The sequence below is a fragment of the Lactuca serriola genome, chromosome 4 (assembly GCF_051521515.1).
Source record: "Lactuca serriola cultivar US96UC23 chromosome 4, Lser_US96UC23_V15, whole genome shotgun sequence".
Classification (NCBI taxonomy): Eukaryota; Viridiplantae; Streptophyta; class Magnoliopsida; order Asterales; family Asteraceae; genus Lactuca; species Lactuca serriola.
Window position 1 is genome coordinate 38,629,422 of NC_136411.1, and position 25,871 is coordinate 38,655,292.

Genomic DNA, 25,871 nt, shown 5'->3' on the forward strand with positions numbered 1-25,871 from the left:
CAGATGATGCACATGCCACCCATTCGAGCTTGCAAGAGCTAAGATGACTCGAACTATTTCAATTCTCGCTACTGGAGCAAAAACCTCTTCATAGTCGATGCCTGCTTTTGAACATAACCCTTTGCCACAATTCTTGCTTTGTGCTTCACAATCTTTCCAATTGGGTCTCGCTTCATCTTTAAGACCCACTTTAACCCAATTGGCTTCGTACCCCTTGGTAGTTCGACTAGGCTCCAAGTATTGTTCTTCTCGATTGAAGCTATCTCAACGTTCATAGCCTGTATCCATTCCTTCTTCTGACTCGCTTCACCATAGCTTGCAGGTTCTTCTTCACTGCACATCAACATGATTTCTTCTGGTGACAATTTGATTTCATCGGTGTTTTCATATAAATCGGTGAGTAGGCGGTATCGTCTTGTAGAATCACCACTAGTTAAGCTTGAGGCGGTACTTGGATTCGCTATGGGAGTTGGGGAATTTGGTGTAACTGGAGAAATGGGTGTACCCGGTGGTGTGTTAACGGGTGTAGTGTGTGGGCTTGGATCGGCTGGTGAGTTAATGGGCTGAGTGGATTCGGCCCATATATCGTTACCTTTTGGTGCCCCGGTTTCATTCTCAGCTATATCCAACACCCATTCATCATCGTCGTTGTAATACTTGTTACCGAAGTCGAAGCTTCGACGGTGAAGGATATCCCTGGTGTTCATTTGATCCTCAACGATTTCTCCCATTCCCATCTCCTATTTTCTTTAAATATTACTTCCCTGCTTACATATATGCCACCAGTATTAGGGTCTAGTAACCTGTAAGCCTTTGAGCCTTTCTTACTGCCAAGATACACCACTTTCTTTCTCTGATCATCCAACTTCTTGAGATGACCCTTCGCTATTTTCATATGAGCAACACAGCCAAAGACTCTCAAGTGACCAATGTGTTACTTTCTTCTGGTCCACAATTCATACGGTGTAGACCCATCTAGAGCTTTGGTGTTTGAGTTCTTTAATACATACAACGCGTGACTCTCTGCCTCGCCCCACAGTACATCGGGTACCACCATCGCCTTCAGACAACTCATGGCCATCTCTAGCACCATCTGGTTTTGCTTCTCTACCACCTCATTTTGCTATGGGGAGTAGGGTGTCGTGTAGTGGCGTTCCAATCCAATTTCACTACAGTACTCATCAAATTGCTTCGACAGGAACTCACATCCACGATCAGTTCTTAATACTTTTAGCTTTTCACCGGTTTCATTCTCCACTTTGCTTCTAAAATTCTTGAAGGTACAAAAGGCTTCATCTTTTGTTTTTATTAGGAACACCCACACAACCCTGCTGTAATTGTCAACTAACAGCATAAAGTATCTATTACCACCAGGTGTTGAAGGTGAGACTGGTCCAAAGTGGTCGCCATGGACTAGTTCCAATTTCTTCTTAGCCCTGAAACTTGTGCTTGCTGGGAACGAGTTTCTTGATTGCTTTCCAATCAGGCAGCATTCACACGGTTGGGATGGTATGACCATCTTTGGTACTCCTTTGATTATTCCCTTATCTGACATCGACTTCAAGGCAGTGAAGTTTACGTGACCTAACCTTGTATGTCAAAGTCAGGTTGGGTCATTGATCTCGACAACTAGACATCTTGGGCTGACTTCTCTTATTTCTATCTTGTAGAGACGATTTGGTGACCTTTGTACCTTCATGAGCAGCCTCATCTTGGAGTCATAAATTCTTAGAAAGTTCTGCTTGACTATGATCTCATCTCCCATGCATTCTTTCTTCATGGGCTTTAAGCCTCCCAATCACCTCTTCTACTGTCATTTGATCCAAATCAACGAACTGTTCGAGTGTTGATGCTATTTGAAGGAACTTGGCTGGTATTGCCCTAAGTAATTTCTTCACTATCCCCTAATGTAAGCATTGTACTGACTATGTTGGTCACCTTCACAGCAAACTCATCTACTCCTGTTTCCTTCATGTTTAGTGATTCAAACTCAGACTTCAGTGATTGAATCCTTGTAGTCTTCACTCTATCAGCTTCCATAAACATGGTCTTCAAGGCATCCCATGCTTCTTTGGCTATTTTGTTCTCAGCCAATGACGACAATAAATCCTCAGGTATTCCTTGATAAATGCCTGCCAAAGCCAATTTATCCTTCAACACTTCCACCATTGTATTTTCTGTTCTAGGTTCAACAGCTTCCCAAACACCTTCGACCTGCATAAACAACCTCATCTTGATTGCCCATGCAGCATAATTGGATCTTGATAGCATTGGATAATGGAGTGTGACCTGTCCATTCTTTCCACCATTGCTTCCTGACATCCCTATCACTCGAGGCTGATACTTTGGCATACACCAGGAATGCTCTGATACCAAATATTGGTCTTAACCTGTTTGCACAAGCTCTATAGGGGTAGGGGACAAATAAATACAAAGTAGGGGACATAAATTGACAATAAAAAAGGAAGGCAAAAGTGTATCTTTTATTCACTAAAAATGAAAGAAAACAAATGGGGACAAAAACCAACGTACACTTGCCTATCTATTTATACTAAGACTTAGCTGGAAAATAGGAACAAACTTGACAAGATGCCAAAGACCAGAAACACACTCACTGGAACTTTGATTTATTCAAAACAATAAAAACGTGCATAATATACATATTTTGAATTAACCTTAACACTCACTTCTCCCATAACGTATTCCTGTTGACACGTTTAACTCATGCTTGCCTCAAATTTGGCTGCCTGAATATTGGAGAAATATTTGTTGTCAGCATCATCAAGAACCCACCTTTGTTTCTCTGGAATTGATGATCAAATATTATGCAAGGAAAGGTTGTTACAGAGATTCAATTGATCTTTATTACAAGATGATTCGAAGTGGATACAAACGGAACACCTTCGCGTTTACATTTATGGTGGTGGCTTGCGCTGGGCTGAAGTTCATTAAAGATTGTCAAAGGGTTCATACTCATGTTTTGTTGTTCGGTTGCGAGTATAAAGAGTTTGTTATCACGGCTCTTATATCGTCTATGGGAAGTACGGCGAATTAAGTTTCGCACAACCAACTCTTCGATAACATGTACGTTAGATGTAGTAGCATAGAAGAAGCCCACCATGTGTTTGAAGAAATACTACAAAAAGATATCATTGCTTGGACATCAATAATATGTGGGTATGGAAGACTTGCCCATCTTTCAGGATCTCTTTTCCTTCATATGGTGAGTCATGGTCTAAGACTTGTTGCCATAAAATTCGTTGAAGTTTTGCCAGGTTTTAGTCACAATGGTGGTATTACTTCAAGAAAATGTCAAATGAGTTTAATATAAAGCCTGTTTTAGAGCATTATAGTTGCATGGTTAACACGCTTGGTAGAGCTGACAGATTAATTGAAGCTGAAAGCCTTCTGAAACATATAACTGTAAAACCCAATTCCAATACATGGGGTGGGCTGTTAAACGCATGTATGCATGATTCATAAAAATGTTGAAATGGCTGAAAGAGTTGTAGCCAAGATTCTTGAAATGGATCCAAGTAATGTTCGATGGCATGTGCTAATGTCCAACATCTATGCAACTTGTGGGAACGGGATCAAGTTGCCATAATGAGGCAAAAAATAAAAGATTTGAAGTTGGAAAAAACACCAGGGTGGAATTCTATTGAAATTTCAGGGCTGATTCACACGTTTCTTGTGTTTGATCAATCACATGTGATGTCAAGAGAGATACCCAAATGTCTCGAGTATGTAAAAGAAGATATGAGAGTTTAAGGTTATGTTCCTGAAACAAGTGTTGTGTTTGAAAAAGTTGATCAGGAAACGAAAGAGGAGATGTTATTTTGTCATATAGTTGAGAGTGATGAAGAACTTACGGGTGTGTGTTGATTGTCATAATGTTATTAAGTATGTATCTCGAATTGCATGTAGAGAAATCATTGTTAGAGATGCCAAAAAGATTTCATTGTTTTAAAAATGGTGCATGGAGTTGTGGAGATTATTGGTGATGAACATTATGGATATATATTTATTTTTAAAATATTGTAATATTTGCAATTTTGTAACAACTACATAAATAGAATGAAAGTATGATGTTATATTTAGAATGAAGTGAAAGTTCGATGGTATTACTAGAAAAAACACAACGGTGTCTTGTAATGGTGTATAGTTTGACATTTTCCCTTTAGAGTAACACTACTTAGAAAAAACCAACATTAAAGGGGCATTAATAACTTATAATTCTACCTCTCATCTATGAGATTTACATTTAAACACTCATGGGAGAAGTACGACATCTTTTTGTAAAAGTTATTACCATCACGACTTTTATCAATGTCAAGCCACCACGACTTTAGTTTGACTGCAATATTATTATACAAGAAGTTACTATAAAATGCATATTCTTCCATTGTTTTTTCACAAAACACCTATTTCATTTCACTAAAATCAAGTTGATGAACCTCGAAAGAGTCTTGTGAAAAATTCTTGGTTTCGAGTGGTATAAACTTGAGCTCTAGACCAAGTGTCACTTCACATAAACATGGGCTCCCGAAAATATCATAACTGATGTTTAGGGTACATATATTCCCTTTGAAAGCATGTAAATCAAGGATTTGTTCTTGGGAAGTGGTGGAGACGTGAGTCCATATTCCTTTACCCGCAAATGAAAATCATATTTTATGATGCAATTTCTCTGTAATGGCAAACAACCACTCAGATGTTGAAGGTGAAAAGACAAGGATAGATTTGACTCCTAAATATATATATGTCACAGCTAGTATTTTAGCTAGGAAATCCTATTCCGGTGTAACCATTCAACTATTGTAAATCTTATACTCTAAGTAGATCTCACTCAATGCTTATATAGATTCATCAATAATGTTCATCAAAGAGTCTAAAAACCCTAAGAATCCCGGTTTAAGTCCATATTGGACTAGGAGTTCCTTATTGGGCCTAATGGACCAATGAGCACCCAATTCAACCTCATTGGACTAAGAAGCCCTAATTGGATCCAAATGGGTCTAAAATGATTCATTCTAACCCTAATAGGCCTTATTGGGCCATAACTAATCCAATTAACCATTAGTGAGTCATAAGCCCATTCTTTTATTCTAATTGGGCCGTGAATGATTCCAAGAGCCCAATGGGCCGAAAAATTCTATGTTTAGGATCTAAATATCCTAACTAAATTTAATGGTCCCAAACTACTCCACCCTTTTTTCTTGGCCCAAAATCTCGACCCATGTATAAAACAAAAAAAGCAAAAGAAAAAGAAAAGAGATCAAGGGAGGGTTGACTTTGGGAGGTGTCACCTCCATTTTATACATCATGTATCCATGCAAGATCCTCCATGTATCCATGCTAGTCATTTCACCATCTCCTCCCCCTCTCTTCTTCCTCTCGGCCGAAGCCACAAACACACACACGCACACTCCACCAAATTCTCTCCATTCTCTATAAGATCATCCGTCTTCTTCCTCCAAAATTCTCAAGATTTTGCTTGTGTTTCAAGAAGGTTTTCACAACAAAATCATCACTTCTACTTAAATCTTTAGACATCCAAGTTCATAACTCCATTCTCATGATTATATCACTCTTTTAAGCAAAGTTTTTGGTGATTTTGCTTCCTAGAACTTCTTAAGTTCGAAATCTACTCAAGAAGGTTTGTTAGTACCAAAAATCACTTTATCTCTTGCCACTACTTCTTCAAAACCGAAACATCAAAGCAAAGGTGAGTTCATACCCCCTTGTTTTCGGTTTTCATATGATTTTTGGGGGAGAATACAAGTAAAATGTGTAGATCTATGTGTTATATGCATGTTTTGTGTGAATTCTTAGTTTATTTGGTAAAAACTTGTTAGATCTTAGCAAATCTCGAAAATTTCAAGCATTATATGGCAAGGATCTATGAACTATGACACTATATACATCCAACTATCAAGTAAAAAGTGTTAAATGTTTAAGATACCAAGATTTCAAAAAAAACTTTGTTAAAGGTCAAAATTGTCAAGAAAACAAAAGTTAAGGGTAAAAAGTGAAAATTATGTTTTTAAAGGGGCCAAACTGGTCCTATAGTATAAAAATGTGTTTTTATGCTAAACATACTTTTAAAAGGGCAAAAAATGCAAATTTTAGCTAATGGGTCAAAAGTTTTAGGCCTCACTGCTATGGGCCCAATTTGCGAAAAAAATGAGTTTTGGGGTTTAAAATGTCATTTTGCCAAATTTTGAGTCATAAATGTAAATAAACCAAATTTAGAGGTGAAAATATCATTTATTTGCAAATTGGACCAAAAATGTAAAGTTTTCCAAAAATGGGGCCAAAAGTGTAAACTTTTACAAATAAGGGGCTGAAAATGTATTTTTCAGCAAAAAAGGGTCCTAAATGTAAAAATAAAACATTTTGGGGTAAAACCGTAAATTTATAGACATTTGGGACAAAATTGCAAACTTTTATAAATTATGGACTAAAGTGTCATTTTTACAAAATTTGGGCCTAATTTAAAATTTTGAGAATTGTTGGCCAAAAACGTCGTTTTTACAAAAAGAGGATTTCTATCACCAATCTATCGAACATCAAGTCAAAACAAACAACGGAATAAAACAAAACGAACGAAATATGTCGATAACCAATTATCGGGCTTAATATTCATGATACTTGACCGTTGGGCCCTAAGGGTCCAACTAAGTGTATATTGAGTCCAATGTGTTCCATGTCATGTTTATTGGGTTTCATGACCCACTTGCATGTTAATTTTGGTCCTGATTTATTGACTACATGTTTATCGGACCTTTGTGGCCAATTTTCATGCCTATTGGGCCTAAATTATCCTTTTATTATGTTATTGGACCTTGTGGCCCATTTACATGTTAATCGGGATTGGAATGAAGATTCACATACCTATAAATCGTAAATATACCTCCACATAGTTTATGAATTTGTACATTTACTTTGGAATGGAAAAATCTATAACTTACGCGTAAAACATTAAACATGGGAAAATCTTATCAAACGGGAAAGGTTGAGAATCTAGTGAGACTTGTTGGTTGGCACCATTGAGTGTACAATCGTAGCATGTAGTTATAATAAGAGTTTCCTAAATGGAAAGTGGGAGTTTGTGTATAGATCTATACGGAGGTCACCCCCACGCCTTAGCTGTTCGCTACAGCTAGACTAGGCCAGTCTAGGGCGACAACATCCTTATCAAGACCGGCATTTGGAAAAATACCAAGACAGGCGACATATTCATTATCATGATTATAACGGCTCATATTGGGATTTAATACCAAAAGATAACCTTTTGAAGATAAATTCTTCAAGTGTATAAATGCAAAACGACTTATCTACGATACAAAAATCTAAACGATGTTATAAAACAGAAAATATCAGATTTTCTAGGGAGATTATTCAAACACAACTATCACTTATACAAAATACAGTGAACCTAAACTACACTCATACAAGTTTTTAACTATTAAATTCCCACATGCATTTATACTTGATTTTCACATCATTTTCAAAACATTTTACAGAAAATATCGGATTTTCTGGGCTTTTATGAAAGATACAAAGACTTTTACTCAAATATACTTATGAACTCACCAATATTATATATGTTGACCGTTTTCAAAATAACTTGTATTCTCAGGTAATCGTTAAGCTGGAAGATATGCAAGTGTGTATGGTTTTGTTTATGTAACATCAATTATCATACTTTGAACAATTAGAACTTATGTATTTTAACAATGTACTTGATGTGAATAATGTTGGTTGTATTATGTAATGTTGGTGAAGAATGTGTTATGTTTCGTGTATATTCATTGTGATGATTATTCAATTCTTAGTCACACGTGCCCCCGGACGTTTCCACCGTCTGATTCGGGGGTGTGACAGGTTGGTATCAGAGCAATGTTTATAGTGAACTAGCATATCTAAACATACATGATATGCAACTATAAACACAATGAGACTAAATAACTCTGAACAAAATAAAAATTTCACGCTTATGTGCGTATATTAGGATAATAACCTAACAATATGTAATCAAAGCTTTTGTAGGAAATTGAACACTATGATTAAACCTGGGCAGTTATGTAGTCATATTAAGGATAAATATAGTCTGATCAACTGTAACGCCCGTAGATCCGGGCTAGTCAATTTAGAGACGATAAGCATCAAAAATGACTTTTTGATGGAAGATTATGTAGAAGGAGTAATCTTAACTAAGTTGTATTATATGTTACAAGGATTTCGTACATATAAAGAACGTCGAAATCCGAATTATAACGAAGAAGTAATGACCTGTCGAAGTTTCGCGACAGAACCGGCACGACACAACACGACGTAAATAGAGAATTTACGTTAGAGCGATATTTCGTCTTAGCCATCTAAATGAAAGTCGTATAATACTTTAAACCGAGAGCGTGCGTAAAAAGAACGTCTAAATCTGACTTCGTATGAGGAAGTTATGATTTGTCAAAATTTCAGCATTAGCAGTATGCAGCCCGAAACTCGAGATTGAGGTCGAGTGATATTTAGCCAAAATTTCCTAAATGAGAATTGAAGATCTCATCGGTAGTAGTCCAACGATAAAATGACAGACTAAAACGGCGTTCCGATGAAGGAGTTATGAATTTCGAAAGGAATTTTCCTGTCCCGGCCTACTAAAAAATATATTAATAATATATTAAAATTAAAGTCAAAATTAGCCAAAAGAGTCTAAATGAGAGTTGTAGAGCATAATCTCACCTTCGCGTCGATATAAAGAACGTCGAAAACAGAATTCGTATGCAAAAGTTATGAATTTCTGAAGTTCGGGCGCGAAACCCCAAAACTGTTAGGGTTCACGACATAAATATAGTGTTCACGACATGAACTGACTTCTGACGCCTTCTGGAGCCTCCAGAGCAAGTGGACGAGTGACGAACGCAGTGACCTATTGTGCTCACGACGTGAACACTTAAAACTCACGACGTGAGTGTAGAAATTTCACCCTATAAATAGAAATCAAGGGTCAGCCGATTTTGGTTGCTCCGTCTCTTCTCTCTGACTCCCGATACTCTCTCTAAGCTCTATTTTAACCCCCTTAAGCCCCGAAGATCCCGAGGAGAAAGGAGTTTTCAAGCCGAAGCTCTGCGTGCGAGAAGCCAGGTATTTGAAGATATTGTAGTTTCACCGAATAGCTACTACTCTTAGAGCCGTAGTGTTGTCCGATCATCTTCTGATCAAGTGAGTGTATAGTCACTTTCTTCTAACACATAAATACGAAGCATTTTCTATGAAATACGTGCTATGTGTTTATATATTGTTTGTCTATGTGAGATGGGCATAGAATTGATGTTTTTATACGGGTGTTAAATGATTTAAACTGTGTTTGTATTTATATCTACAAAAATGGTGGGTAGAGCATGGGTAGATGGAATAGTTGGTGACGATGCGACTTCGTGCCTATTGAGTAAAGCCTTGGTGATGATGCGAATTTGTGCCTATTGAGTAAGCTTTGGTGACGATGCAACTCCGTGCCTATTGAGTAAGCTTTGGTGACGATGCGACTTCATGCCTATTTGATAAACCTTGGTGATGCTGTGACTTCGTGCCTGTTGAGTAAACCTTGGTGACTATGGAATTAGCGCCTGATAGCTATGGATTTAGTATCTGATAGATAAATTTTGGCAGCAATGGACTTCGTGCCAATTCCTTAGGTAAATCCTTAGGAATGAATGAATGAAGGATAATTGGTTCTTAGGGTAAAACCTTAAGAAATAAAGGAGATAATGGGAATGGGTATTTGGGTTGATTGTTTGATGATTGAATAATAAATGTATTATTGTGGGTTGAAAACCCTATATGCTCACCAGGCTCCCAAGCCTGACCCGCTCAGTTTTCTTTGTATCACAGGTATCAATACGAAGACATATTTTGCTGAGAGATTAAAGGAGATGTAAATCATTAGTGTAAATAAATGTAAGTTCTGTTTATGCTTATGTGTCTGTATCGGAACATGACATCCGAGATTTTGTTATATAATGAAAATACTTTTCTTTAAGAAATGCTTTGATAAATTCTTATCATATTTTGTTTGGGGAACAAATTCCGCAACAGTTTTCTTTAAACGATTACTTTGATTTCAAAAACAAAGCATAAACAAATCGGTCTTTTATGGCCGTGAAATTGGGGATGTCATAGTTGGTATCAGAGCATTAGTTTAAGCGAACTAGGAATTTTGTAGGAAATTTCTAAACTTAAACTTAGAATGCCAAGTGAAGATTGTGAGATGTGTGTCTGTTATATTTTAGACACGAGTACTAGTTTATTTTAGGAGAGTTTCCTAAAATTCTTTTATGTGCTAAATGTTATATGTTGCCATATATGATATTATTTGTTCGGATCTATGGTCTGTTGCCGACCGGATCGGGAAATATTATGTGTTTAGGATTGTTAGTGTATGTCTACGATATTAGAACTAGCATGTAAACGTTTCGGAGTGATAAGGATGATATATGTATCTATCGTGAATGAGGATCTAAATTCACCTTATTCGGTGTATAGATCAAGAATGGCAAGAACTAGAAGCGGAGTTGGAAAGCAAATGAGAACAGGAATCAAACACCAGCGATTGAGCAAATACCTGATGTAGTTGCAGCACCTGAGCCAATGACGATGACTGGTGTACAAGCAATGATGCAGACGATGTTGCATCGTCAAATGGAGGAGACCAGGCGGTTGCTTCGACAAAATCGTGAAGAACTGTCAGTTCAAGTGGAAGAGCCCGAAGTAAATGGAGGGCATTCAGAAGGACGGAACTACAGTGGGACCGTTGGTCAAGCCAACCCACCAATAGTTTGTCGAAACAATCAGGATGGAGGAAATGACGGACGTGGATGCAAGTACAAGGATTTCATGGCATCCAAACCACCGTGTCTTTCTGGGAGCCCGACACCGGTGCAAGTCATGGTCTGGATCTCCGAGATGGAGACAATGTTTGAAAGTTGTTAGTGTAGCAACAGACAGAAGACAGCTCTTGCAATTCCTCTATTAAAATCTGGAGTACTGAGCTGGTGGAAGTTACTGGCTGGTTCGATGCCCAAGGGGGGAGCTAGCAAGATGTCTTGGTAAGAGTTCGTGGTGCAACTGAAAATGCAATACTGCTCTGAGCAGGATCTTCTGGAAATCAACAATGAGTTCCAGAATCTGAAAAATGGAAAACTAAGCATCACTAAATACGCTACAAGCTTTAAGGAGAAGATGAAGCGTATTCCATACCTAATTCCAACAGAACTTTCCAAGGCCAACAAGTTTGCCAATGGATTACCAGCGAACATTGGTCCTATAGTCAAGCAAGCAACCACTCTGAAAGCCGCCATCTGGGCAACCAAAAATGTTGAGACCCAAATAAAAGAAAAGGGTCTGGAGAGAGCTAAAGTTGGAGAGAAAAGGAAGCATGAAGGATCTTCAATGATCAACAAAAAAACCAAATTCTCGAAATCTAGAGGAAGAGATGAAGCTAAGTGGTGTGAGAAGTGTAAAAAAAACACATCGGGAAGTGTAGAGAGGAGATGACCTGCTACAAATGTGGGAAGAAAGGGCATTTCGCCAACAAATGTGCAACTAAAAAAGGTGTGCTACGGATGTAAAGAAGAAGGGCATATTTCTAGAGTCTTCCCAAAGAAAAACGCACCGCCACAGCCAAGGGCATTCCACATGCTCCTCGACGAAGCAGAAAACAATGGGAGGATTAAAGGATGAAGACTTCATATCAATATATATAAAGTCTGTATCAGGAAGTGTAGCTTATTAGAGGCATAGTATAGGGTGAACTTGAACCTTTGTGTAATTGTTTCAAGAAATAATATAAACCCTGGTTTTGTTATCTGATGTGTTGAATGATTATATGATTTATGTATGGTGACTTGGTTGACTGTGAGACAATACTTGGGACGAGTATGAGTAGGTGTGAATAGTAGTAGAGATCTATACTACTGGAAGCACATGACTCACGCTTGGATCAAGGAAAGTCACAATGTTACCAAGAAGCTAGTGATTGATCTCGTTTTATTCAAGTATGTCGTTACCATTGTTTCGGTAGTAACTAAGAAGATGATTGATATTCTGACCCTAGCGGTCATATCAAATTGAGTCCGACTACGTTGAGTTTGTTATGTGGTTCATAGAATCAAGTTCGAGGTAGCATCTGACTCAAGTCATAAGATTGAAATCAATGTGATCGATAGCATCACACTCGTTGAGATTATATCACATTAGAATATGAAGGAAGGTATATTCCATTCTAGAATTTGACTCTATGAGACTTGAGTCTAACTGTTGCATCATACGATGAAAGGTCATTAGAACACGACCCATCGGTCTGTAACAAAAGATAAAGGAAAGTACTTATCCTAAGAAGAAGAAGGAGTCCTCAATAAGGATTTATTTTGTAACTCAAAGGTTACGGTTGAAAGTACAACATAATACGAAGAGCAGATGCAGGATTGAGCACTACCTACTATCGAGAAGTCTAAGAGTTAGATACTCTTTCGAGGAAATATAGAACTTACAGTTATTACCTAGGATGAAGAGATAACGTATGGAATCATTATACAATTCATATTTCGTTGGTGATTACGGGACGTAATCATCCTAAGGGGGAGATAATTGTAACGCCCGTAGATCCGGGCAAGTCAATTTAGAGACGATAAGCATCAAAAATGACTTTTGATGGAAGATTATGTAGAAGGGGTAATCTTAACTAAGTTGTAGTATATGTTACAAGGCATCCGTACATATAAAGATCGCTTGAGCAAATATTCTCATCTCATTCCCCTGAAACACCCATTCACAGCTGCTATAGTGGCCCAAAGCTTCATCAAAGAAATTGTCAGACTCCACGGGTTACCCACCTCAATCATCAGTGATCGAGACAAGATCTTTGTCAGTAATTTTTGGATGGAACTATTCAGGTTGCATGGAATTTCCCTCAAGAAAAGCACAGCGTACCACCTGCAATCGGATGGCCAATCAGAAGTAGTCAATTTATGACTTGAAACCTATCTTCGTTGGTTTTGTTCAGACAAACCCAAGACTGGGTCCAAATGGCTAGCTTGAGCTGAGTTTTAGTACAGTTCCTCCTATCACACATCCACAAAATGCAACCCATTTAAGGCCTTATATGGTAAGGAGCCACCTCCCATTATTCGATTCAAAGGACAACGTACCACCCTTGATGCAGTTGACATGCTGTTAGAAGATCGTGATGCGATATTCGATGACCTCCGTATGAACTTAATCCGAGCCCAACAAAGAATGACGGTTCAAGCAAACAATAAGAGGAAGGATGTGGAATATCAGGAGGGAGACATGGTTTATCTCAAGCTGAAGCCTTACCGACAACAAAGCCTAGCTAGGAGGAAGTATGACAAGCTTGTAGCTCGCTACGATGGTCCTTACATAGTTTGCCAAAAAATTGGGAAAGTTGCATACAAATTGGAATTACCCCATGAAAGTATGATCCATTCGGTCTTCCATGTTTCCCAGTTAATATTTGCTTTTGGTGTACCAAACAAACCCACTCAATTGCCAGCCCAACTGTCTGGTGACATGGAACTAAAGTTGCAACCAGAAGAACTGAAAGGGGTGAGACTCAAGCAAGGTGTAGATCTAGGCGACAAGGAAGTTTCAATCTAATGGAAGCGGTTAGCTGAATCAGAAGCCACATGGGAGGATTTCGAGAAGCTAAACCAGGCTTTTCCCACTTTTAACATTGAGGACAAGGTTGAAGTTTGGGTGGCGGGTATTGATAAACATCAACCACTGCTAGTTTACTCCAGGAAGGGTAAGAGGCCCAAGGCCCAAGAGGACCTATGAATTACGAGTCCAGTCCATTAGCCTGAGGTATGGGAAGATGATTCTTAGAAAATAATCTTATTGGTTGTTTCTTTTCTTTTGTTAGTGACCTTAGCACTATTTTGATCGTGGGGGTGGTGCATGTGTCCTTAGCCAATGATAGAGCAGTTACAGCTTTTTGTTAGAGGATATATTAGCTAGCTTTTGCTTTGTGTTCTTTAGGCAAAAATTTGTAAGAAGTTCTTTCTAGAACCAAGAGAAATCCCTCTCTCGATGAAAGACCCCAACTTTCGTATTTCTGAGAGACCCAAACTTTCATACTTCACAATATTATTACTCCAAAACATGCTACTTGCATATTCATAAAAGTAATATTTTACATTGATAAAGAGGTTACAACCTATTGGATACAAACCGACTATTACAAAGTGTTATATATTACATAACTACCCAGGATATTGTAATTTATACAAACATAAGCTGAAGTACAAAAGTATTATTACGAACTATTCTAAATCTTTCAACAATATATGATCATACTGGTTACTTACCACTTGCAATTGTTAAACATTGATAGGGTAAGCGGTGACGCTTAGTGAGTTCAATAATAGATACAATATAACGTTATGTCATATATATATACTTCAATATGGCAGAAGCAAAGAGAAACAAGGAACAACAAATGCATATGTGTATCATGTGTTAAGCTTTCCATATCATTCAATGACTTGATTCAAAGATATACAATCAATGAGACATAATAATTTCCATACTTGATATACATCAATAAAGCTTCGGCACAAATGGCACAGAAGACATAAGATTTCTGATTAACATCTTGGTAGATTTCAGGCTTATAGCCTTGTCTAACCATTTGCCAATGCCATAGAATAAAAGTCATTCTCTTACAGAGACATGCTCTACATGGCCAGAGGCTACATACCAGTACCAATGTGAATCTAAGTCCTTTCACTGATCACATGGTCAAAGGTATTACTTTTGCTATAAAAATAGCAAATAAAATAACACGGGAAAATAACTCAGAATAATAAAACTGAAAAGCACATAACACATATAACACATAACATATAATTTTTCCTATATATTGAACTCACCTTAAATTAACCGAAGGTCAAAATAGTAATTTGGACAGCGCTTCGGCTTTAAATATGAATTTTTATGTTGTAAACCGAGAGCTTAATTGAAAACCGGGCTCTGCGAAGGTAGGGCTTCAAAACCGAAAATATAAATCTTTCGGGCTTCACAGGCACTTCGGGACGTATTCCGGGCTTTAAAAATGATACCAGGGCTTCAGGGGATATGGAAATAGTCAAAATATTGAAAAAGAGGTCAAAATTGCCAATTTTCTAAAATTACCCGGGAAGGCTCGCAGGCCTCCCTTTTATAGGGGTGAGATCCGAAGTCGGCCGAGAAGAGGCGGTGCCAGCGAGGGGCTCCAGATGGCACGCATGCGAGGGAGGCAGGTGGAGGTGCAAGGCTCGGACACGCGAAGAGGGGAGTCAGCAGTGAAGCAGCTCGGTGGCAGCCAGCATCGAAGGACACGCGCGAGGCGTCTTACGAGCCGTCTTAGACTTCGCCTAGGACGTAAAAAGGTGTGTCGTATGCGCAGTGGACCTCGCTTCGGACCAATCAGAGACGGGCACGAGTGGACACGGGTCAGATTCGCAAGAAGAGTGACGTGGCTAGTACTATTCATGCGAGTTTATCCGAAATTCTCGGATTTTGAGCCAAAATCTTCCGAAATTCATAACTTTCGCATATGAACTCTGTTTTTGATGTTCTTTATATGAACACGTAGCTAAAATTATGTTCTACAACTTTCGTTTAGACTTCGTCGGCTAATTTTGACTTTAATTTTTATATTATTATTTTTAACAGACCGGGACAAGAAAATCAGTTAAAAATTCATAACTTCTTCATCCGACATCCGTTTTCGTCAGACTTTTTACCGTTGTACTACAAATGACGAAACCTTCAATTCTCATTTAGGTTGTGTCGGCTAAAAACCACTCAATCTAAAATTCGAGTTTTTAGCTGTCTACTGCTAAGCTGAAACTTCGTAAAATCATAACTTCCTCAAACGAAGTCAGATTTTGGCGTTCTTTTTATCGAACTTCTCGGTTTAATGAATACTAAGACTTTCATTTAGATCACTAATGATAAAAAGTAGTTTATCAAAAACTCACTTTTTACGTCATTCGGCGTCGTGTCGGTTTTGTCGCGAATCTTCGATTGGTCATAACTTCTTCGTTATAACTCGGATTTCGATGAGGTTTTCGCCTAAATGTTTCTAACGAGATTATCTACAACTTTCAATAATAAAATTGTACTTATTCCAAATTTTATATTTTCGTTAAATTTCACTATTTGACATTTGATTGGAATCTCATAAGACTTCCAATACTTTCTGAATGATTCTAAGCATAGTTTTACTTCAATTCTAGTAAAAACTATCTGTTAGAACTCAACATTCAAATTCACATAATATTTCATAATATTATTTACTTAAAACACGATTTCAAAACGTGTATGTTACACTCGAATATGGGGCTTTTGTTATGAATGATCGGTAATCTTTTGGTTCTTTCCTCCGTTTTCTTTGTTCAATTGTGTGTTGGTTGTAAAGAATAAAGTTATAAGAAAGGAAGAACTTATCAGATTGAAGGCAGTAATTTGATAAAGCAAGGTATTTGAGATTCAATGGAACTAAAAGTGTACCTTTAAACATTAAAAGAAAAAATAAATAAGAACATAAAACGCATGAAGTGTTTTATAGTGTTAAGGGTAAAACATACATGTTAACACTTTGATTCTTGGAGGCATCTTCTTTTCCTTTTCTAAACCACAAGTTCTTTATTTGGTTTCTGAAACCTTTTCTTGTTGCAGAGTAATAATTGGAGTTTGTAAAAGGAATTGGAATTAACGATACGAACTAATCTCATAGTAATGGAAGGGAATTTGCGGTTCTTAAAATATTTTTGAAATGAATGAAATTTATCAAAGGAATTGGAATTTGTCATGTGTATGGTTGAAAGGAAATGGAAATGATTTCAATTCCATTCATGTTTTGTTTTGTGTTTGGTTTGCATGACTATCAAAATAATTGAAGTGAAAATGATGTTAAATGACCAAAACACCCTTTAGTGACTTTTTTTTTAAAATCAATAGAACTGCTATTATAATTAAACCCATGTAATTTAAATGGGAGAATGAGCAACAATGCAATTTAAAAACTTACATGTAATAGATGATCAAAGGATACATTGCGGTACAAATTCTTTATTGAAAAATTGGAACCATGTTAATACAAAATCAGGTTGAGAACCTGCAGGGGCAAGTAACTAAAAATAATTTTAAAATGATAAAATTTAAACTCTTAGAATTGTGTGTAAAAACTTACAGATGGGTATAGTTTCTAATTCTATATATATATATATATATATATATATATATATATATATATATATATATATATATATATATATTGGTGATGGATGGCTCTAAGTACAAGTCTGAATCCTCATTGTTTCCTGCATCACAACATCAACAATAACCAGTCTGAATCCTCATTAAGGAAAACGTTATGGAGCCATGAAATGAGTACCAAAATTTCAAAAAATGTTCTTCTTTTAAAGAATCTTTTCTTGGATTATTAGGATATAATTATGCGCCTTAAACGTATGACAAATAATTTTTAAGAAAAGTGATAAATTTTGTTGGGGGTAAGTATACACTCTTAGGCCTCGTTTGTTTTTCTACAAAAGCACTTTTTGAGCATTTTTCCCTTCTGGCGGGTAGACGTTTCTCAAGTGCACGTCTTCTTCCGCAAACATGGAAAAAGACAAAACACATTTAACCACTTCCAAAACAAACAACATCTTAATGTAAACCCTCTGGCCTCTACATTTCATCACAATAGTTACTGATTTTGTATTTGTGGTAGTTAGTGGTAGAACAAGTGTACAATGTTGTTCTTCCAGAGAAATCGAAGACAGGAAATTGGTACCTTACAATTTACATCATAATTTTGTGTTCTAATACTTTCATCACTGAAATTGTATATATCTGAAACCTCCCGAGATTCCAAGTAGATGGATTTATTAGTGGAGAGTATGTTGAGTAGTTTATTAGTTTTTAAGGCGGATTGGATACAAATCAAATACATTATAATTTATTTATTTACATTTTTTTAAAGATACAAATGGATGAGTTATCCAAGGCATGTATGTAACTTGTATACTAATTTATCCTTGTTGGTTTTGTACCTTTCCAAAGAAAATCAAATTCATGACAAAACAACTCTTTCTTTTTGGCTTACTTACTATATGTTCAATTTTTCATTGGTGTAGGTCAACTATTAGACTAGGAAAAACTTTATGATGTATATTATATATTTTGTAATTGTCATGGTACTAAACTGTCACGCCCATGACGTAATCAATGAGGAAAAGGGAGACGTGTTGAATATTTTACATTCTCATGTATATTATATACATATTCTAGTCAATGAGGAAAAGGGAGACGTGTTGAATATTTTACATTCTATTATGGTATCAGAGCGATACCTCTGCTCTCCCCAATAACCCTAGCAGTCAAAAACTCCAAGTCACGGCTCAACCTACAGTTTCGATTCCATCTTTATCTTTTTTTTCTTCCTCAGCACTTCTGATTCTATCTTCATTATCTCTTCATTCATCTTCTTCTCTTTCACTCGAATGGCTAATCTACATCCTGCTCTTACAGTTACCAACATCAGGGATTTCATTCCTATTGTGTTGGACCATGATGACGGGCAATACACATCATGGGTGGAACTCTTCAAGATCCACTATCACGCCCATTACGTAATCAATCACATCATTCCCACTGAAGGATCTTCATCGAAATCACCCAGTGATAAAGATAAAGAAAAGATTGATGACAAAGTTCCATGAAAACTATTAGATTCTTTAGTTCTACAATGGATTTACAATACAGTCTCTAAGGATTTACTAATCACCATTCTCAAGCTAGACTCTACTGCTGAATAGGCATGGAAAGCCAGACTCTACTGCTGAATAGACTCTACTGATGAGTTTAATGCTCTTATTGACAATAACAATTAGGAGTTAGTACCTCGTGAGCCGCATATGAATGTTATATGTTGCATGTGGATTTACAAAGACAAGACCAAGTTAGATGGTTCACTTGAGCGCTACAAAGCACGACTGGTCTGTGACGGGAGAACACAATAGGTTGGGGTCGATTGCGATGAGACATTCAGCCCGGTTGTCAAACCGGCAACTATACATTCAGTTCTTAGTATTGCATTATTTCAGGGATGGGAGATTAATCAATTAGATGTCAAGAATGCTATTTACATGGACATCTGGAAGAGATGGTTTATATGCATCAGCCTGCCGGTTTCCGTCATCCATCTTATCCTCATCATGTCTGTAGACTTAGGAAATCATTGTACGGTCTAAGACAGGCACCACGGGCATGGTACCAAAGGTTCACAGATTATGTCACCACTTTGGGATTTCACCATAGTTCATGCAACCATTCACTGTTTGTTTATAGAAATGGTCACGACATCGCTTACCTTTTACTCTATGTGGATGATATCATTCTTACCACGTCATCATCGATATTAAAGCAACATCTCGTGTCTTGCCTATCACACGAGTTTCCATGAAGGATTTAGGGCCTTTGCATTATTTTCTTGGTATTGTTGTCACCAGAAATCCAGGAGGCCTATTCCTATCTCAACAGAGATATGCCATAGACATCCCCCGTCGTGCTAATATGAAAGATTGCAATTCGGTTGCTATGCATGTTGACTCTGAAGGAAAACTAAGTCAGACCTTATAGATGATCCAACCACTTGCCGGAGCTTGGCAGGTGCCCTACAATACCTGAATTTCACCCGACCCGATATCTCATACGCGGTACAGCAGGTGTGCATGCATATGCATGCTCCTCGTCTAGCACACATGAATGCTCTTAAACGCATTCTCAGGTATATTAAGGGGACTCTATCTATGGGTCTTCACATGCATCGCAGTAACCCATCTATTCTTACGGCATACACAGATGCTGATTGGGCTGGTTGTCCAGACACGCGTCGCTCTACTTCAGGATATTGTGTTTTTCTTGGTGATAACCTTCTCTCATGGTCCTCTAAACGGCAAACCACAGTCTCATAATCGAGTGCAGAGGCAGAATATAGGGGTGTTGCAAATGCAGTTGCTAAAATATGTTGGCTACGTAATTTATTACTCGAATTGGGTCATCCTCCAATGCGTACTTCTCTAGTATACTGTGATAATGTTAGTTCGATTTACATGTCGGGCAACCCCATACAACATCAACGCACTAAACATATTGAGATTGATATTCACTTCGTTGGAGAAAAGGTACAACGCGGCCAAATCTGGGTTTTACATGTCCCGTCACAATACCAACTTGCCGATATATTCACCAAAGGTTTACCATAAGTACTTTTTCAAGATTTTCGATCCAGTCTAAGTGTCCGCAATCCTCCCCCTTAGACTGAGGGGGTATATTAGACTTGGAAAAACTTTATGATGTATATTATATATTTTGTAATTCTCGTGGTACTAAACTGTAACATTTGTAAGTATATATACATATTCTACTCAATGAGGAAAAGGGAGACATGTTGAATATTTTAAATTCTATTATCAACAACTTGGAATTGTTGGATGACATGGCGGAAATGAGTTCCACCTACTGTGTTACACGATTATATAACAGAGCATATGATGGGTGGTGTATAAATGATCAATTTATGTATTTTTCAATCATTGATGCTCAGTTATGTGTGTGTGGTTGGTTATTGCAGTGTTATGAATGCAGTGGGGGTTTTAATTCTTTAATCCTCTTGGTGTTCGAAAAAGGTTAAGGTTGTGTTAGGTTGTGCAAAATTCTTTCATTTTTTAGAAAATAGAATTGAGTTTTCGTTTTCAGTTTTCAATGAAAATTTTAGAAAACGCATTTGGTTGAAACAGAATTTTCATTCTCCATTTTAGAAATTTAGAAAACTGTAAAAATCACTTTTCTAATTTACATATATAATTCGACAAACTAATAGTTTTCATTTTTTTTGACATCTTTTGAAAACTGGATCAACCAAACGTGTTTTAAAAAATTTCATTTTCATTTAAAAATTTTCGACAACCAAAGATACCTTAAGCATCTCTTTGTCAACACCAATTTTTCCCTCATAATTAGCAATTTCCTTTGATTTCAAGAGGTCATCAAGCCTTCTTTCAGTGAAGTCTCCCTTCTGTTTGAAATGTTTGGTTCCCTGTTTTCCTGCTTTTTTGTCTAGCACATGTCCTCCCCCTCTTCTATTTTGAAAATTTTGTTGTATTTTTTAACTCAATTTTAGATTAGTTAGGGTTTCACATGTTTCCCTGGTTACATATGGCCATCTGGTAAAATCTAATTGCATCTCCAAAATGATATTTGTTATACTTTCCTTGATAATTATCTTTCTGTTACAAAAATCTCTTACTAATAATATCTTATTTTATCCCTTGTTATAGTAGCAGTTGACAAATTAGTCGTTTCTGATGCTTTAATGATTTTGTGCTTCACTTATTAGAGGGTAGTGGTTGTTTAATTGAACCCTAAACAAATGAAAAATCTATCTGCATGTGGGATCGAAACATAGTCAACCCCAACAGTAAGGCTGCCAAGTACTTTGACTTTATAATGTAGAGTTTGTTTTCTTTTACTGCCTTATGATTTGAAATTTGTTTATATTTGTTGTTCTTTTATTACAACCTTTTCTTGATTTTGGAATGGAAGAAGCAATCAAGGTTGGTTTGTTTCATGAAAGATAAGCATTTCAAATTGGCTTTATAGTTGTATGGAGTAGTATTATGAATATTGGGTTGTTTGGCACTGTTGTCTACACACCATTAGGATATCATGTAAATAGGACAATTTTTTTTACTTGTCCCTGTCATCTTCGTCTCTTTCTATTCCATTTTCAAGGAGCATGATGAAATGTCAACAAAATTTCTCTCTTTCCTTGGAAACTATTGTCATATATGTTGAAGAGGAATAACTAAACCCTAAATCCTCAAAAAATAAACCCTAAATATTTAAAAATAGTATCTTTTTGAAAATATGATACTCATTTCATTGTTTGATAATATTATGTTTGGTCTCTTGTTCTCAACTTTAGCAGCTTATATGTTAAATTTATTATAATGACCATTTTGCCAATGTATTCTTCATCTCTTCCATTTGCATGTTTAAGGAGCTAATAACTATCTCCTAATAATCCCAGAAAAGATTCTCTAAAAAGAATATTATTTGAAATTTCGGTACACATTTCATGGTTCCATAACGTTTTTGTTCCATGGGTCTGCTTTGGTGCCTTAGACTCACTAAACCTAGTGAGGAAACTCACCTCGAATGCTTAGTCTCATTGAAATAAATCCCTAGTTGTTGGCCTGACGACTCCCCGAGCTGACTGTACAAAATAACACCGAATAAACACTTGGGTTCCATTCCAAAATAAATGATCTAATCTTAGAGTAAAATGACCATTTTACCCCTGACCTAATATGATCCAAAACCAAGACCAAAACCACTTTTTCCTTCAAGGCCCATTTATGGCCCAATTTTCCAAATTAGGCCCAAACCCCCAATATGGGCCTTATCCCTAGGCTCAATAAACTCACTCAATCCAAAGGCTCGATTTCAGATGTCCCATTAAGTCCCAAAACAATAATGTCCAAGGAAATAGCCTACCTGAGGCCCAAAAGATGCAAAGCCCAAATCATCGAGTGCACGGGGCGTACTCAACTGCACGCTAAGCATACAAGCTGCATGGCTTGTACGCTGCGCGTACGACCTTGTACGCCTATCGTACTCACCCATTAAGCTCTAAATTACTTAAGTCCAAGAGTCCCAATCACAGATCTGAGTCATATGCAACATATTAAACCATAAAGTCATTAAGTTGGTAGCTTTGCATGCCCCAAATGAACCCAAACCTGAAATGCAACACTCTACTTCTATTAAATTAACTCCAACTCATGCATTGATGGCTCTAAGCTTCAAAGATGGCAACTTTATGTCTCTAGGACCAAAAGAACACCAAGAGTAGCAACTCTAAGCTTCAGAAATGACAATGATCCACAAGATCTCATCTATGGGTCCAAAAGGGTCTAAAAACTGAAACAAAGGAGATCTAAGCATTAACAAAGCAAGTTCTAAGCTTTATACCTCAAATGAGGGCCAAATGATGATGATAACCCGAATCTTCAAGCTCAAGTTTCAACGACTCTTCTTCACCAACTTATTCTTCTTCCTTCCAAGGCTCCAAACTACCAAAAATACACTCCACAAGGTCAAGAACACACCAATACGCTATAGGGTTCGATATGAGGGTTTTTGGACAATAGATGATGATAAGGAGGCTAACAATTGAGACTTAATGACATTATATAGGGCTTGAACCCTATAAATTAGGGTTTTGAGTTTGACCACGTACGTTGCACGTACCACCTTCTACGCTGTGTGTACGTGCATGCCTCCGTGTTCCTTGAGTTCCATTACGCCCCGCGTACACCAGGCTTACGCCTAGCGTACGACCTTGACTAAGCCCACTCGTAAAGGCCCAATACACTAAGCCCAGAACAACTTACATGATTTAGAAAATGAATAAATAATTAAATAAATAATACCTTAGAACTATCGGGTGTTGCAATATTTGTGGCTTTTGAAGGATTCATGATTGATTGTCATTTATCTTATGTTTATGATTCTAGTTCATATTTCTTATGCTTGTTTAATACTTTGATCATGAGGTTGGTACTTGAATGAGCAATTGTTGGTTTATTTCTTTGGTTGATCATTGAATTTACTTAGAACAAGGCTTTATGATGATAGAAGTCATCTCTAGCTTATGGATCATAACTCCTTTATAGATGTGTAAGCATTGACATCCTCTAGGAATTGGGGATTCCTTCATTCTTAAGACTAATCAACTTTCTTGAGTTTAATTGCTTCAATTGAATCCTTGATTTTGATTAAGAAGGTGTGTTGTGGGCTTCCCTAACCTCCATACTACCTATGAGGAATCTTGGCATATCGTGCTTTATGATTGCTATAACAAATTTGGGATGAACGATAAGCTTCATATTGAATCCTAATGATAAAAATAAAAATGTTCATTGTGTTGAAATGTCTTGGTTGACCAATTCTCACCAATATTTGAGCATCTCATCATCTTGCTTAATTGCAAATTTTTTAGTTATTCAAGTGTTTTAGTTTTCAAGCGATCACAACACCCCCTTTTAGTTTAACTGTAGTTAGTTCGTTTTATTACACCAGTTCTATTGGATTGCATTGGTGATTGAATACAACCATTTCCCTATAGACCGGTACCCCTTTTTACCATTATATTACGTTTTATTTGCAATCAAAGGGCGTAATTTGATTGGTGGACTTGACATCCCACCGTGAGTTCATCCACAAATTTTGAAATTTGCTCGTGCGCCGAAGTAGATTGTTACTACTGTGATCCAGTCGACCCTTTTGTTGCACCCTCTTTGTAAGACCCATATATGTCAGATGAAACCTTTTAAGAATTGAAAAGGGTTGAAGAACAACAAAAATGAGATAAAGTGTCGTCTCAGGTTCTCAGTGAACGTCGTGAAGTATTGCATGAGAATGCAAACAAGCTCAAGAGTGGATAGAGATTAATAAAAAGAAAATCAAAGAGCGTGAAGAACGGGTCAAAAAGACTAAGAAGACTACCAAAATGACTGAAAAATCACTTGCTGGGAAGCATGTAGAGATGATACATCTTAAGGTGCAAAATGATCATTTCGAAGATAAAATGAGAATTAGGGATGACGTTGTTTTTGAAAAAACCATGTCCAAGAACATATACACTCATTTTTGCATATACCGTATGCAACGGGTAATATTTGGTTTTGTCTGTCCTTAGTAACTGCAAGTAAAATGGTACATTTGAACTCGTCATTTTAGTGGGCTCCATCTACAAGGGTCGGCTTACAACAATTGACAAAAGTGCGTACCTACAATACATTGTATATCTATTCAAATGTATTGATTATAGTTGATTACATAAAAATAAAAATAATAATAATATAATCTAGTAATACTAACCGAGAAACTAAGTGCGACATACAACAACTCAAATCGATCATCAACATCTGTTTGAATATGTGTCACCGTGCCGAGATTATGTTTGTCCAAATTGTGGAAATAAGACGGAAGTTTGGTAAAATAATCCTCTTTCATACCCCTTAACAATAACAATGTATATTGCTTCGCACGTTAATCCTAATTGTATGAGATACTGATTTTCAATTGTTCATTCATATCGTTAATAATATCTTGTCCCCGATATACTCTACTATAATCTTCAGCCAAAACATCAACAAAATGTTCACCCAAAACATGTTTGTTTGATTGTTGATTATTAGGTTGCAACATTGTTAAAGAACATGTGAGTACGTCACCAAATTTATTCACTTGGAAAAGTCCGCCATAATCTTTTATTCCTTTTCCTCTTAGTAACCAAGAAGAATTTTTCCTAACATACACAACTTCATACCTTGATTTGGTCAATCTACTTATCTTCGTCTGAAAACCTTCTTAAAGACACTTTTCCCAATCCTCCATTTTAGAAGGTCTTTGTTATTAATTATACATAGGCATTCAATCTTTTGATTGAGGTATACCATCTGTGATAGGATGTCTTCACTAACATAAACTGGACATGCCGGTAAATGGGGCATACCGTAAAAAAAGGTTATCGGGAAACTTAGCTTTACATTCATCACCTAACTCATCTCCATCAGAACTGCTTTCTAGGTCGGCTATATCTAAATCTACATCAACAACATCAACAGAATCCCCAAAACCATGTAGATTTTCAAATTTCTAAATCATAACTCTTTCCTTTTTACTATCATCTACTCCACCCCTATTGATAACTTTAACTTCATGTTGGGGAA

At 36.9% G+C, this 25,871-nt stretch overlaps 1 protein-coding gene and 1 pseudogene across 1 annotated transcript; both read left to right on the forward strand.

The window, feature by feature from the left end:
- The first annotated feature begins 3,082 nt into the window (after nt 1–3,082).
- On the forward strand, nt 3,083–4,004 carry LOC145100061 (pentatricopeptide repeat-containing protein At3g26782, mitochondrial pseudogene; annotated as a pseudogene).
- A 9,223-nt stretch (nt 4,005–13,227) lies between these two features.
- Nucleotides 13,228–13,677, forward strand: LOC145098243 (uncharacterized). Its single transcript, XM_079035896.1, has one exon. The coding sequence runs from the start codon at nt 13,228–13,230 to the stop codon at nt 13,675–13,677; it is 450 nt and encodes a 149-aa protein (XP_078892022.1).
- Nucleotides 13,678–25,871: the final 12,194 nt, after the last annotated feature.